The 16394-nt window shown below is 31.4% G+C and overlaps 1 protein-coding gene across 1 annotated transcript; it reads right to left on the bottom strand.

Moving 5' to 3' along the window:
• Nucleotides 1-506: 506 nt before the first annotated feature.
• On the bottom strand, nucleotides 507-16388 carry LOC132717175 (scavenger receptor cysteine-rich type 1 protein M130-like). Its single transcript, XM_060700603.1, has 5 exons — nucleotides 14926-16388; nucleotides 13872-14007; nucleotides 12422-12594; nucleotides 3244-3379; nucleotides 507-932 (listed from the first exon to the last, which is right to left on the bottom strand). Exons 1-5 carry the CDS (start codon nucleotides 15752-15754, stop codon nucleotides 734-736), a joined length of 1473 nt encoding a protein of 490 aa, XP_060556586.1. The 5' UTR covers nucleotides 15755-16388; the 3' UTR covers nucleotides 507-733.
• Between the last annotated feature and the right edge of the window lie 6 nt (nucleotides 16389-16394).

Below are 16394 nucleotides of genomic sequence, written 5' to 3'. Positions count from 1 at the left end.
GTTAGTTACGAGGATATAACACTGGCTTGGGCGACTCAAGGGGTGTTTCTGCTAAAAAAGAGACAATTTTTTTTTGCAGAAACATCCCGAGATGTCGCCCCAGCCAGGGTTATACCCGCGTAACTAACGAGTTTCATGTACTATAACTGTTTTATCGCAATGACATGTTTTCTTTTTTGTTATAGAAACAAATAAATAAATAAATTCTTAGCTACATTACAGTTATTTATGATAAGAGTAGTTTTCGTTGCCGCAAAAGAAAATATACAAAAGACATCCATTGTTAGAGGCGGATTGTAAACTGTCAAGATTAAACGGCTTTTTTCAGTGGAAATAATTCATTCAGCGGATGTAACTTTTGATTAAATGAGAGTAAATTTCATTTCATTAATTATCTTTGTTTATATTTTTCATTGTATTTATATATTTATTTTATTCTATTTTATTTATTCCAATTTTTTTATTATTTTTTTATATTTTTTATTTTTTTTTGCTACTTGGAATGGTCGTTACCACTGCCCTATTGGAGCCTCTATGAAAAAATCTGCATTGATATATACAAGGTGCGAAAATAACTCGACCGATATATAACAGTCTTTTTTTTCCTATATGAATCAATGAAAAAACTGTACTGTTATATATCAATACAGTTTTCAGTCACTCATTGAAGTGTACTGAGTATAATGGGTTAGTAAGAACAAAGGAAAAGTTCCAAACCATGCGATAATTCATTTTAATGATAGACTTTTAAATAATTACCAGGAGTACATGATATGCTGACATCTCTATGATGACCACAATTATGAGATCCCCATGCTCTATGTGGACATTGAGATAAGCTTATTTCCGTTCCCGTACACTTAACATCGTCCAAATGTGTTGGCAATGTTCCTATGCCGAAGTGTGCGTGCCAAAGTACCAGAGAATTAGTACTAAAATGATAAATCATATCAGTCGATTTTAACACAACATACAAATCAGTAAATCTCTATAATATCAATATGTTGTTATCGAAAATAAATACATGTACATTTCTTTTGGGAATCAAATAAATTGTTTTCTTACATACAACTGTATGTACATGAACGTCCAAGTCTGAATATCAATTCCTTTTTCACACATACATTACAAAATGATTATTTGGGTGTAAAAAAAATAATTTTTCTATATTGGTCTATTTTAATCAATTTTAATCCCAGGGGAAATTATTTCATTACCTTGAAATGGACCACTTGCCAAATACGTTTTCTTTGAGCACTAAAGTTTCTGGGGAAATGATGTTTCAGACATGCTTACTATAAACGTCTATTAAATTTAAGTAAATCTTAGGGCGGGGCCATTATAACATAGCGACATGATTTAAGTAAGTTTTGTAGGAAACCAAAAGATAATGCTACATGCAACATATATAATTTCCGTGTGCTTAAGATTTTGAGAAACATTTTAAGACACATGTTTACTTTACCAACCTATGTAAACATTCTGAGTACTTTGGTGACACCTTTTTGACCATGGGTCATGATTTATGTAATGTTTAATTCCATAGACGTCTATTAAGCAGTGCTACATGCCAAATATATTAGCACTGGGAATGGGATAATTTCACAAGAAGATTTAACTGTTTCACTATATTAGTCTCTATTAACTAAGTGGTGTCTGGACTGGACAATTTATGATCACAAGATAATGAATTGTGAAACTTCTCTAAAGGCCTACGGTTTGATATAGCAAGCAATATATTAAAACTATGAGGCATTGTAGAGTTTATTTTAGTTCTTGTGACCATATGCATATAATATTTTTTAAAGAGGGCCAACTTAGGATCATTCCTGTTATGTTTAGTCACAATCTTCTTTGTTGTTTGAAAGGAGATGTTGTTTAAAGAACAACGATCGACAGACACACTTCAATTACAAAAGCTCGACTCAGAGAGTTTTGTGTTCAGGTAATTCAAATTTTGACCAGATCTAATAACGAATGTAAATATTTCAGTACATAGTTTGCTGATCATGTGTGTATTGAAAGGTTTTCAAAGGTACGTAGAAAACTCGAATACGTATTCCGTGCTTTTAATTGAGGACTAGTGGAAAAGGAATGAATGTGGTTCCATAACATACTTTTGTGAAGTGACTTATAACTAGAAATGTGAACTAGAAATAGGACACGGGTGCCCCCACATTCCACTGATTTGTCAATCTTATGTCTCTAGGTCAAATATTTTGTGGCTACATGTGCCCAAGTTGAAAACTAAAAATCTTTTATTAAGTATAGGGCAAGAAATACAAATACTGAATAAATCAACAAGCAAACCCCAAGGTGCATAAGTACATATGCTGACAAACATTATTTTAAACTTTCAGGCCTATAGGTCAAATAATTTTTTAGCTATGCACGAACAAGTTGAAAATTGAAAATGTTATACAAAGTCAAGGGCAATAACTTTCACAAAACAGAATAATTTTACAAGCAAAACCCAACGGCACTATTCCCCATGCTGATTAGCATTCCTGTAAAGTTTTATGACCCTAGGTCAAATACTTTTGAGCTATGTGCAACACAATTTAAAAATTGCCATTTTTTAATGAATCAAGGGCAATAACTCTACAAATACTACATAAATTCACATGAAAATACCTAGGTGCACAATTTCAAATGCTGATCAACATTCATGTAAAGTTTATGACCCTTGGTCAAATACTTTTTGAGCAATGAACAACTAAAGTTGAAAATTGCTATTTTTTGCTAAGTAAAGGGTTATAACTCTGACAAAACAGAATAAATCCACAAGCTTAAACCTATGTGCACAACATGCTGACCAACATTCCTTTGAGGTTTCATGACTCTAGGTCAAAAACTTTTGAGTTACGTGCAACACAAGTTGAAAATTGTAAAGTTTTACAAAGTCAAGAGCAATAACTCTAAAAATACTAAAAATATCCACACGAAAATACCCAGGAGCACAACTACACATGCCGAACAACATTCATGTAAGGTTTCACGACTCTAGGTCAAAAAAATTTTAGTTACGTGCGACACAAATTGAAAATTGGAAATTTTAACTAAGTCAAGGGCAATAACTCCAAAACAAAAAGAGATCAATAAGACATCTACTCTTTATTTTATAACATGCATTACTACATAATACAAAAATAAGTTTTTTACTTACTGTTGGTAATCATCAACATCTTACAAGACATATATGTTAACATATGCAGAAATAAATAACTAATGTTTGATGCTTACTGTTGATAATTCAGCATCTTACAAACAACCTTTGCTGACAGCTCTGTAAAATAATCCTGGCATACTGTTCCCCAAGACCCATCATGCCATACTTCTAGTCTCCCTTCATATTGGTTTGACCCGCTTACCAATCGAACTTCAAGAATACAAGAATTTTAACAGTTATATATACGATAATGTTTTATAATAAATGACCAGTCAGTTGAGTTGGTTACTGTATCGGTCAATATCATGGACAAACAAGTGTAGTAAAAATTATATATTTCATAAAATATCAATTACAGGAACGTTGTCGTCATTCACGATTGCTTTATCGCAAAGTTTTGTGAAGTTGTAACTATATAATCTAACTTTTGTATTTGAAAAAAAATTTGATATAATGATCGTATTGTTAGTGCCCATGCCAAACTATCATATCAATTTATCTAACACTACACGTACAACAAGTCTACGCGTCGAAGAAAGGGAGGTGCCTTATTAACTTAGACATTTTGTATATACCTCCCCTGTTTTGTAAGAATAAATAAGCATCAAAACTAACATTAACAATATTCACTCCTTTGTAAGTTAAATGTTCAAAACTTAATACGGTTTATTTCCAATCCCTTGCAGGCTATCTATTTAAATTTTGAAGAATGATAGTAATATCTACCAATAATATCAAAGCTAACAGCATTTTTATTGCTTAGGGAATTTCTTTTTGAAGTCAATTATTAGCTCCAGTTAATTTTTGTAAATTTGATAGAAAAAACGTTTGTAGATTGTGGAAACCTAAAGATCATGTCTGTGTTATTTAGCAATTTTTTAAGGATATGCCATTAAAGAAAATGTGGATGACAGCAGATGACTGACACACAAGAAATTGTAGTATTTACAACAGGGTTGGGTATAAACATCTTTAAGGTATCCATAAAGTTAAATATTCACAAAATGACAGTATTTTTATTATAAATAAATACTTCCTTATAGAACAGAGAAGTATTTATCTCAGCCTCATAGTTTACCGTACGATTAATTATCATTATTTGGCAAATATATGTAAGAACGAACGAGATCATTTTAAAATATTAAGCATTTGATAAGTAACTTGATATCTTTCTTTTAGTGTGAAAATACTTTAAATGAGAGATTACATGTGAATTGTTCTGCTGTTATAAACTCAATATTTTCGAACCATTTTCTGCAAATCTACGTGTTTACTACTTAGCAGGTAATCCCATATGAGTTTTGCATATCAAGTATTCCTTCTTTTCTTTCGCTTGGACACGCTGCTACTCGTACAACTCTCGGTTATAGTGATTGACCAGATTAAATAAACATGGTAAAATGTCCTGTTTCGTTTTAAGCAATCAAATTTAAACTGTTTATTTAAGTAAACAATCATCAATTTTAAAATTTACTTAATAAAATAATTGATTATGATTAAAAAAAGTCAATTCTATTGAAATAAATAGTTAAGATATATTTTTTAAACGTAACAGGGCATCTAACCATAAATATTTTTATCTGATCAGTCACTATTACCAGGAGCAACTTTTTTGGTCAATATAGGATAATTAAACAAACATGGCTTTCAGGATTACCTGTCAATTAAATTTCGATATTGAACAAATACTACAAAAAAGTTAATGTCGTTGATACTTTTTTGGAATTAAATAAGTAAAAATAAACATAACTTTGTTGACTATTAAATTTCTAAGGTATGCCTGACCTTGAAATATGACTTCATTTTTGATAAAGAACAATAGCATCAAGTTTGAAGTAAACAGCTATTTTCAATAGCTTTGAATTTAATAGATGTGGCTGAATGAACTAATGAAGATGCTTATACATACAAAGTAAAAACGTTCCTAAGTCAATGTATTTTACTTTCATGACCAGCTGTATATTTTATATTTACAGTTCCTGGTGACCTTTGTGTTTAACCATTTAACCTGGCTATATAATATCCGTATTTTTAAGCTTGGGTGATCCTGGATCAGACTTTTTTAAATATATCATGATAAAGAACATTGTTTTGTGGAACTGAGCTTACAAATGAGACAATACTACATTTCAAATGATACCTGTTGAACATTTTATTCAAAACCTTAGTATGAACATTTGTTTTTTTTCTTTTGCCCACAAGAGTATAAATAACAGAATAAATTCTTTATTTTTTAAATTATAAGGACAAACATATCTAGCTTGTAAATGCCTTCATGACAGAAAAGGCAGAAAATATCTCTTAGTTTAAAGCTTATTCTTTTAATTCTTTTATCATTATTTTGTTTGATTTAACAATGTGTTTAATGAAGATATGACCTGTCACTAATGACAGTTTAAAGTCCAGTTCTATAGCAGAAACATCCTGTAATAAATTCAACGAAATATTCACTACAGAGAGAAATTATTCTTTTAGAGTTAAAGAGTCTAAAGTTTAAAGATCCTGTATGTAGCATACAACACTTAAGTGAAATTATATATATTTATATAACTATGCTTATAAAACGATTTTCAAACATAAACATTCAAGAATAAATAAACATTAATTAATTTGTTAATGTATATCCGTGACCATAGTCGTGATAGACCTTATACCGCTCATCTGAAAATTTATAATTTCGATGACAAGAAACAATAATTATTTTTACTCTTATCTTATAGAGTTAAAGAGTCTAAAGTTTAAAGATCCTGTATGTAGCATACAACACTTAAGTGAAATTATATATATGTATATAACTATGCTTATAAAACGATTTTCAAACATCGAAGATGTACTGCAAATATTTGTACATATTATATGTAATAATTCTAATTTGTATCATAGTTTGGAGACCTTTCTGTTGAAAATGTGTCAGGGTTAAATCGTATACATATACATGCACAGTGCGTTAACTGGAGTGCGGGTATTAGTTACCCGCACTCCAGAGCATGCCCATTGATTGGCTCATTTTTGCTGGGGTTTACATATTGTGACGGCAGTGAAAGTGAAATCGACAGAAATGTCATATTTAGATGCTCGTTCATTGGTTCATTTTTGCCGGGGTTTCATATTGTAACAACAGGGAACGTGTTTTTATGTTTGACTATGATACAAAAGAGAAAGAACACCAAAAACACTCGGTAATCTGATTAATACTCGGGGGGGGGCTACGCCCCCTCGTACAAATCAGATAACCTCGCGTTTCGGTGCTCTTTCTATTACATATGCATTCATTTCTTATTAAAAAAATTGGTTGAGACTTTATAGAAAATAAGTTTATTATTACCTCCTTTTATTTACATGAAATGGCAAATTCGGTAAAATCTTTATAAATAAATATTTTTTGGAACTTACAAAATTGAGAAATCTTAAATTGAGCATCATATTATGATATAAAAACAAAATAAAATTGTGTTTCAGGATGTTTAGAGGGTCCTCGGACAGTGTGACATATTTATTAGTAATACCTAAATGGTCTGGCATCGGTGTGTCATGGGTAAAACTTAAAATGTCATGGCGATATGACTTGGAAGCGACGAATTGGTTATCAACAGTCCACCCATCGTCATAAAGGAAGTCAGTTAGATGTCATTGCCTTATTAAAATCCCATTCCTATTAAAGTAACGAGTAAAGTCTTTAAAACAACAACTAAAAAGACTTAGTCTGGTGATCATTTAAACAAGATAACTTGTGACCTTGACGGCATTTCGTAACCTTGATCTTTTGATCTTTGTAGGGATATGTCAGACGAAAATAAACATAGAACGCCAAAACCGGAAAAAGATATTCCCCAGCACCGACTCAAGCGAAACTTAACATTTTTATATGAAATTAAAATTCTAATTTAAAAACAACTTCAAATGTTTCCATACCATGGTTATCATAGAAAATTTAATGTGACACGTTCGTGTCATTTAAAAAAAAAGCTGCCCATTGTCCCCTCGTAATAAATGCCTGTGAGCGAACAAAATGGGGAAACACGGGCAGAATAAAAGGAACAAAATAGTACTGCAAACAAACCAGTATACAGGTGTTAAAACGATATTCGACGGTCGGATATATAATATCTCAGAATAAATAAACATTAATTATTTGTTAATGTATAACCGTGACCATAGACGTGATAGACCTTAAACAGCTTATCTGAAAATTTATAATTTTGATGACAAGAAACAATAATTATTTTTTACTCTAAACGAAAGCAGATATAAAATCTAAATCTTAAAGTGATATCACAAAGTTCACTTTTGTATCTGAAAAAGAGCACAAGAAAAACTTTTCTGGTTGCTATTGGTAAGGGAAAACAACAGTTATGTATTACTGCATTGCACACCGCACTGGCTGTCATACAAAATAAAGGTTTCTCTAGGAAGTCAGTGCCTGCTTTGAAATCCATGGTAGATTCACTCGTTGCTATGAACAGTTGGTTTTTCCTATGGAAGTCACTGATTGCTATGAAAAAATACAGTTTGCTATGAAAAGTCAATGGCTGCTATGAAGTCACTGGTTGCTATGGAAACTTAACTTGTAGATATGGAGAAGAAATTATTTTTAAAAGTTTTACTATATACACATCAAATCTTTGTTCCTCGGGGCGGGACCAACTTTGACCCGAGCGTTATAATTTGAATTATTTTTGTTGAGGTCAACCAGACAATATTTCATGCCAAATATCTAAGCTTGCTCACTGGCTTCTATAGTATCCTAGAAGCAGTAATGCAAATATGTATATAAGTCAATGTAAAATAAGTTAATCTAAAGCAGATTTCGACATTTACTTTTTATTTATATAAATATTTTCTTGATATATTAAGTCATCATAAATAAAAAGATTATGATTAAAAGTCGTATTTATTTTCTTAGTATGAATGTACAAACTTAACGTTATCTTATGAAATGGCGAAAATTAAGCCAGAATGTTATGATCTGTTATGCATTCGTGTATATAAGACTGTGTAAAATGAGTGACCAAAGGACAGAGTCATTTTTTATCCAAGGGTCATCAATTACAAAACTTAAATATAGGACCCACAAGACAATTCTACATGCCAAATACTTCAACTCTGGACGTTTTTGAATAACAAAATAAGACTTAAATGTATTTTTCTATATCTTGTCTAAGTAAATTTTGGACACCTGGGGTGGAGCCATTTTTTATCACAAGCCTATAATTTGATAAAAAAAAGTTGGTATTGGTCCATACCAAATAGCTTATGAAAATCATCTATAGAATAATATAAGCTTTTTATTGAACATATACATAATTATAAGAAAAATCGATGACCCCGTGGGGTGGGGCCAATTATGACCACTAGGTTTTTATAAAATCAAACTTGGTAGACACTCACCAGAAAATGCATCATGGAAATGGGCCAATGTCAACCCCTCCAAACATAGGATAACCTCACTAGAAGATGTTACATGTTAAATATCTAAGCTGTAGCTCTTTGGGTAATTTAGAAGAGGATTTTTAAGGGTTTTTTTTGTTTCGGTTGACATGTCAACCAGTAGTAAGCATGGAATGGAATACTTTGAACAATGATTTTTAAAAAGATTCATCCAGGAACATGCCTGCTCAGTTTAAACAAAATAGGCACATTAGTATAGGAGGAGATGTTGTTTAAAGAAAAAAACTGAAGCAATTAACGATGGACGCAGAGCTCACCCCTGATTATTTTGTGCTCAATTGAGCTAAAATAACAACAACACTTGTCCCTGGAATGTTTCCAAGTACATGTGGTTCACTAGTTAAAAAACATTCAGATTGGCGGCGGGTTTTCTTAGATTCGGGACCATCGTTTAGGAATAAAAATCTGTATCCTAGACGCATATATTTAAAATGATCCTAAAATTAATTTTAAGGTGAGTATAAACCATTTACTGATAAGCACAATTCGCAGTTTTATCACTTCTAAGTATCTGGGATAACAAGTAATAGCTTTCATTAAATCTTATTTAAAATTCATTCTACAACCCTATATCTTTGACCGCTAGTATATACTAATATATTATAATGATTTACACTTACAGCAATCTTTTTGTGCGACTGTAGTCATCAAACCAAATCAGCTATATTTCTGAACGACTTAAAATTCATAAGAGTTAACAGAAGATATAAGTTACCATTAAAACTAACCGAAGTTCAGAATGGGGGAATACAATCCAATAACAAGAAAATATAGGTTAAAGTTTACTACTGCCGAATCCGATTTTTTATTTCTGCTGATGCGACAAAACAGTTTCAGCTTATCGTACCTTTACTCTTATCTCTTATATGAAAATCACATTGCTTTGACCTTAAGAGACTCGATGATTTTCTAGCAACAAATACAAGTAATGTCGTTCCGGGCCATGATATTTTCAGACAACAGAATTGTCGCTTTACTATAACTACAATTGTATTACCCATCTCCCCTAAATCAATGTTTGTCCAAGTGCAAACTGAAAATAATGTTGTTTTTTTAAATAATAACCCATTCATATGTACTTTGAACACTTTGATAACACGATGACATTGTTAAGGGATGCAAAGTATTTTCTAAAATTACCTAAAGACATATCAATATTTTTATCAAAAATAACCGAAGTTTGAACATGTTACAAAGTATTAAGGAATTCATTCTTACTAGGACTGGCTTATATGAGTTAAAAGTTATGTCGGGAGATCTACCCGATAGCTTACACATGCTCATTTTCAATAAGCAACAGCATATCGCGATCCACAATTTGAAAAAAAACTTATAAGTCCCCTACCGGTTAGAACCCAAGCGACATTCTGAATAGCAATTGGCCATTGAATGGATGACATAAAAATCTTTTGTGTTTTTAGTTTGTCTGTATCATACAAATGTGTTCATTTTCACTGCCTGGTAAGGAATTCTTTTTATTCAACAAGTAATTAAAAGAACCACTTTTCTAAGGATGAATATGTATTATAAGTAATGTTTCAACTTTTCTCTAGTTTAAGTTAATTTGTTGGAAAAGTTTCAACGTCTTTAGAAGTGATCTCAGGAACAAGTTTTTAGGAACGGACTGACAGAAGGACTGCAAGACACTTTGAGGGTAAATCTTTAATCATTTCTGGTTGTAAACCCGAAACGCAACATTTTAAAAGCAAAAGTCTTAAAGTAAAAGGGAGATAACACTTGAAATAAAGATGCTATACTTATGAACATTGTCATACATGATGTGAGAGTAGCATAGAACAAATATCTTAAGTTTAAAGAAGATTCCATTTATAGTCACAAAGAAGAAAAGTGAAAAAAATAACATTTTTTAAATATACCATTTACAGTAACAAGGAAGCAAATTTGAAAAAAGAAAGAATAATTTTCAAATAAATTTCAAGTTCAAAATTAAAATTATCATGGAAAGCCATGACTTATAAATCCAGTTACATATGATGCAGGTGCAGCATAATGAATGTATATATAAAATTCAATATGAATCCATGAATAAAGAAGAAAGTTCAGGAACAATTCGAAGTTTAAAGAGGAGATAATTCTGGAAATATGGACGCTAGATTTATAACCCTTGTCATATTATCAAGACGTGAGAGTTTGAAGCAAATGCTATAAGAAATGATAAAGTTTAAGGAAAAAGAAAAAGATTCTAGAATAAAATCTTCGTCCAAGGGGAAATAATTCTGGAAATAGACAAACTAGAGTATTGAACCTTCTCACAAATGATTTGAGTGATACATGTTATAAAAAACATATATATCAAGTTCGTAGTAGATTAATAGATAAAGAAGTTGTAAATTAAAGAACTTTTTTCACGAAAACTCTAAATTCAAGGAAGGTTATTCCAAGATTTATTGTTCTAAAGTTGTGATCATTGTAACATGAACCGGATGATAATCAGAAACATGTATTTGAAGTTTAAAGTAAGTACCTTAAGAATATCAAAGTGAAAAGACTAAAAAAAACTTCAGAAATCTTGGAAAGGACACCGACGCCTGGTAAGACAGCTCTCAATATATTACCTATAGTCAAGATGAAATTGACGTGTATACTGTTTAAGTTTCTAAAAAAATGTTTTCAACACTTTTTGAGTAATCACAAAATTAAATTTTATATTTGTTATATTTTAAGCCTATTTATTGCTACCAATGTTTCAACAAAGGAAGAAAAGAAATAAAAACGTGCATAATTTCAAGACTGCAATTAACCTTTATGTCGTGTTTCATGAAAAATAGTTTCAGAACTTTTTGTGTAAAATCCAGTTTTGTGGACGAACATTAGGACAGACGGACTGTAAACCTGAAGTCCCGTCCGGTTTAACCGGTAGGGGACTAACAAGCAATTAATGGAAAAGATAGTATATATTTTATAATATCGTTTTTGCCATATAAAGAACAGAAAATTTTGAATCCCGGATCGTTTACATTATTAAAAACTCTTCGAGGGTAATTAAAGCAAATGGCGAATGTTGAACCTCGTTTGATTGAGTGATTATGCATTAATAATATTGATATAGGATAATAAATTCTTTTTTTTTTTGCTATATATCTTTAATCGCTTTTCCTAATAAAATTAACATTACAATTTTAGATATTATTCAGGTTGTCTCTTAGGCTATTTACTTACATAATATGTGTATCAATATCTTTATCTTTTCAATCGTATATCGTTTCTTATCATACATGCAACAAGAAATAACAAACTTAAATCTGTAATTAACGGCACTGTTTATGCATTGATCACCACGAGAAGTACTTCGAGAAAAGCTTAATGAAGATTAAACGGTGTCTTTGACGTCTGACGAGCGTCGCAATTCACTTAGTTGCCATGGTGTTTACATCATCATTGTTCATCATGTTGTGTGTTGCTATTTTTATATATACATTTTTAAAAATGTTTCAATTTTATGAGTTTATAGTATATCAAATTCTTACCTTTTAATAGCTTCAAACACCCTTGTATATCCCAAGTGTTATGAATTTGTTCAAAACAGTAGGCTTTTTATTAAAAATACCAATACATTGTAGTTCAATATACAACCTACTTCCCCATAAAAAGATGACAACTTTCACATAAATTGTCAAAGAACAAATGTCTGTTGCTCTAGGATAGTTTAACGATCATTATGTAGTAAAGGAGACCCAGATTTTTCTTTTTCTTCTGTAAATTGCCGACTTTAGATTAAAAATATAACTAAAATATCGTATTCTATAATTATTTTTCTATTATATCATATTCTAAAAAGAATACCTTGTGTACATGATATGCCGATATCTTCACTATGACTGCAATTATTTGATCCCCAACTTCTATGTGGACATTGCAGTAAGCTTATCTCAGTTCCAGTACATTCAAAATCGTCAAAGTGTATTGGCAAACTTCCGGCGCCGAAGTATGCGGACATAAATACCAAAGGATTAGTACTTAAATACAGAAAAACAGAATTCTTTCAGAACACACAAAACGGCAAAACTGAAAATGTTCCAGACTCGGTTTGATTTAGCCTTTGACATTGTAAGTTACCGTACACGCCCTATATCAGGGCTTAAGCAGTATTCAATATTTAAATGAAGTGGTGAAATTTGAATTAAAAATCATCCGTAGATATGTTTCTCTAAAAATGATATAACTGTCGTTTTTTATCATGATAGACATGACACGAGTTATTCCCTTGGATCTCAACATGTTTGCCATTGGAAATGAAAACACTTCTTTTCAAATTAAACAAAACTGCTTGATTAAACTTGAGAATGTTTTTTTTTAATAAAATTAACATGTTTGAAAGGTTTGTAATAAATTCAAGATGTATTATGATTTTTTTTATTTTTGGTCTTCCTTAAACTGTATCACATGAGAGATATTAAGGCCACTTTTAATGCACATTTCCGTTACAATCTGAACGTAAGTAATATTTATCTTGTTAATTAAAAAGGGATAAGATCACATTGGGTATAATATTGTTTAGCCAAGCTGCATGATATATGAAATCTTAATTAGGAAATGTTACATCAAAACATCTAAGGTCTATGAATTGTAGTATTTAAACATGATTTAAATTGATGTTTACTTATATCAGTCTCTATTACTTTTGCGAAACCAACTTTGATCCAGGGGAAAAAGTTTGACTTTGTTGAGGACCATATGTCAAATGTGTATGCTACATGCTTGATATCAATCTGGGACATTATAGCATCTTATTTTTAGCTTTTCTGACCCTGACATCAGAATTAAACAGTCATTCCTGTGAAGTTTGATCAAAATCAATTTTATGGTTTTAAAAAAAAAACTTTAGTTTAGAAGCAACGGAAGATGAAGATATACGCATCGCAATAGCTCACCTCTCAGCACTTAACGTGCACAAATGAGCTAAATATCGACATGATTTAAATGAGAAGGTTATGAAATCAATACATGTATCGATGACATTTTTTGTGTCGGAAAAAAATCGGGGACACAGTTAAAATTCTATGATCTAACTGTGGCGTGATTTTAAATATCTGACAGTTGGTTCCTTTAGTAAACATGATTTTTTCGGATTAGCGACAACGCATTGGCTGAATGTTGTGTTTTCTGAATAGTCAAATAACAATTTATTACCTTTCTACGTAATCCATTCGGTTTGAAATTAAATACATTCTTTTCTATATAATATGTATGTTAAGACATTGAGCAATAAGTAAGTGTCGTTTTTCTTACTTACTGTGGATAATTTAACATCTTGCAAACAACTGTTGCAGACTGCGCTGTAAAGTCATCATCGCATACTGTTCCCCAAGACCCTTCATGCCATACTTCAAGTCTCCCTTCATATGGATGTGACCCATTCATCAATCGAACTTCAAGAATAAAGTCAATATTTATATGAATGATAAAAGCTATAAATGAACTAATATTTTATGAAGAAAAACCTAGCCAATGATACAGATTGCAAGTTCGATTTGCGTTTAATTGTCTTGATAACTGTGCCTTTTTTATAATTGACAAACAAATAAGAATAGTAAGGATATTATATTTTCAATAGAATCTATTTCAATTTGTACGTACATTACAGCAACGTCGTCGTCTGTTATCATTGCTATATTCCCAAGATTGGTGTAATGGTTTAGCAATTAGTTTACAATCTAATATATTATTGTCCAACAATATTGACCTGGCACTTCATTAATTTTCGTAAAAGTCACTGAATAAACACTGTTATCTAACGACTATATTATGAAGATACACTTTATTTTGGAATTAACTTGCATGAATTAATTTGAAATCGTTTTACTACATCTGGTTTTAAGTACCTTTTAAGTAGTTTTTTTATACATTATATTTTCTATTTCATTATATCATCTTTTATAAATAAAAGTACAGCGCGTTTATAATACAAATAAAAATAAATACACAAATAGAATACACACATAAAAAAGACATTGAAGCGGATGAGCCAGGATTCTAACCTACGAGATTACCTCTATATATTCTTGAAGTGAAAGACCTTTACCGACTGAGCTAAGAGGGATTGTTTAATTTAGACCTTTTAAAACCTGCTTATCTACATTCATATCGATTTACAAGTAGATAGTAACGTTTCCGGAATTTATCGACTATAGGGTCAAATGCAAGAGTGCCAGGTCAATGTTGTTAGACAATAATTATGATAATTTAAACATTTTCATACCAATTAGATATTTACTGTCTAAACCAAATTTATGCATTAAATGTAAACACACGCCAGAGTGAACCATGATAAAAAATCAAGTATTTACCTTTGTTTTCTATCAGTAATGTACTCAGAGTATCAACCGTATTTCTGTTATCTTCTACTCTCATGTGTAATGATGCAAGGTCTGATGAAATACGTTGAAAGCTTTCATCCATTTCTTTGATACTATCATTATTTTCATTTACATCCGCCCTAAGTTTACTTTTGAATGTAGAAATGTTGTAAAATACAGTTCTGAGATAACTTTTTGTGTCCTTTTCCTTATATTCCAAAAATTCTTTTAGTTCATCCCTGTATTTGACTTGCTTAGCAGAAATATATTCGAATTGTTTGTCCAATGAATTGTTTATTGCAAGTATGTACGTTTCGATGGTGCCCTTATATTCCACTTGCTCAGCTGTAATGTCTTGGAAACGTTTGTCGATGGTTTTGTTAATCGCAACTTTGAACGCTTCAATGGTTTCCTTATATTTCACTTGTTCAGCAGTTATGTCTTGGAAACATTTGTCGATGCGCTTGTTAATCGCAACTTTGAACGTTTCAATCCTGTCCTTATATTTCACTTGTTCAGCTGTAATGTCTTGGAAACGTTTGTCGATGGTTTTGTTAATTGCAACTTGGAACGCCTCAATGGTGTCCTTATATTTCACTTGTTCAGCATTTATGTCTTTGAAACGTTTGCCGATGCGCTTGTTAATCGCAACTTTGAACGTTTCACTTGTGTCCTTATATTTCACTTGTTCAGCAGTTATGTCTTGGAAACGTTTGTCGATGGTTTTGTTAATCGATACTTTAAACGTTTCAATGGTGTCCTTATATTTCACTTGTTCAGCAGTTATGTCTTGGAAACGTTTGTCGATGGTATTGTTCATCACTTCATTCAACGTTTCAATGGTGTCCTTATATTTCACTTGTTCAGCAGTTATGTCTTGGAAACGTTTGTCGGTGGTCTTGTTAATTGCAACTTTGAACGCTTTCAATGGTGTCCTTATATTTCACTTGTTTTCAGCAGTTATGTCTTGGAAACGTTTGTCGATGGTATTGTTCATTCACTTCATTGAACGTTTCAATGGTGTCCTTATATTTCACTTGTTCAGCAGTTATGTCTTGGAAACGTTTGTCGATGGTATTGTTCATCACTTCTTTGAACGTTTTCAATGGTGTCCTTATATTTCACTTGTTCAGCAGTTATGTCTTGGAAACGTTTGTCGATGGTCTTGTTAATCGCAACTTTGAACTTTTCAATGGTGTCGTTAAATTTCACTTGTTCAGCAGTTATGTCTTGGAAACGTTTGTCGATGGTCTTGTTAATCACTTCTTTTAACGTTTCAATGTTGTCCTTATATTTCACTTGTTCAGCAGTTATGTTTTGGAAACGTTTGTCGATGGTATTGTTCATCACTTCTTTGAGCGTTTCAATGGTGCCCTTATATTTCACTTGTTCAGCAGTTATGTCTTGAAACGTTTGTCGATGGTCTTGTTAATCGCAACTTTAAACGTTTCAATGGTGTC

Source organism: Ruditapes philippinarum, unplaced genomic scaffold (genome assembly GCF_026571515.1).
Source record: "Ruditapes philippinarum isolate M1 unplaced genomic scaffold, ASM2657151v2 ctg13679_1_1_1_1, whole genome shotgun sequence".
NCBI classification, from domain to species: Eukaryota; Metazoa; Mollusca; class Bivalvia; order Venerida; family Veneridae; genus Ruditapes; species Ruditapes philippinarum.
This window is presented reverse-complemented; position numbering and strand designations above follow the sequence as displayed.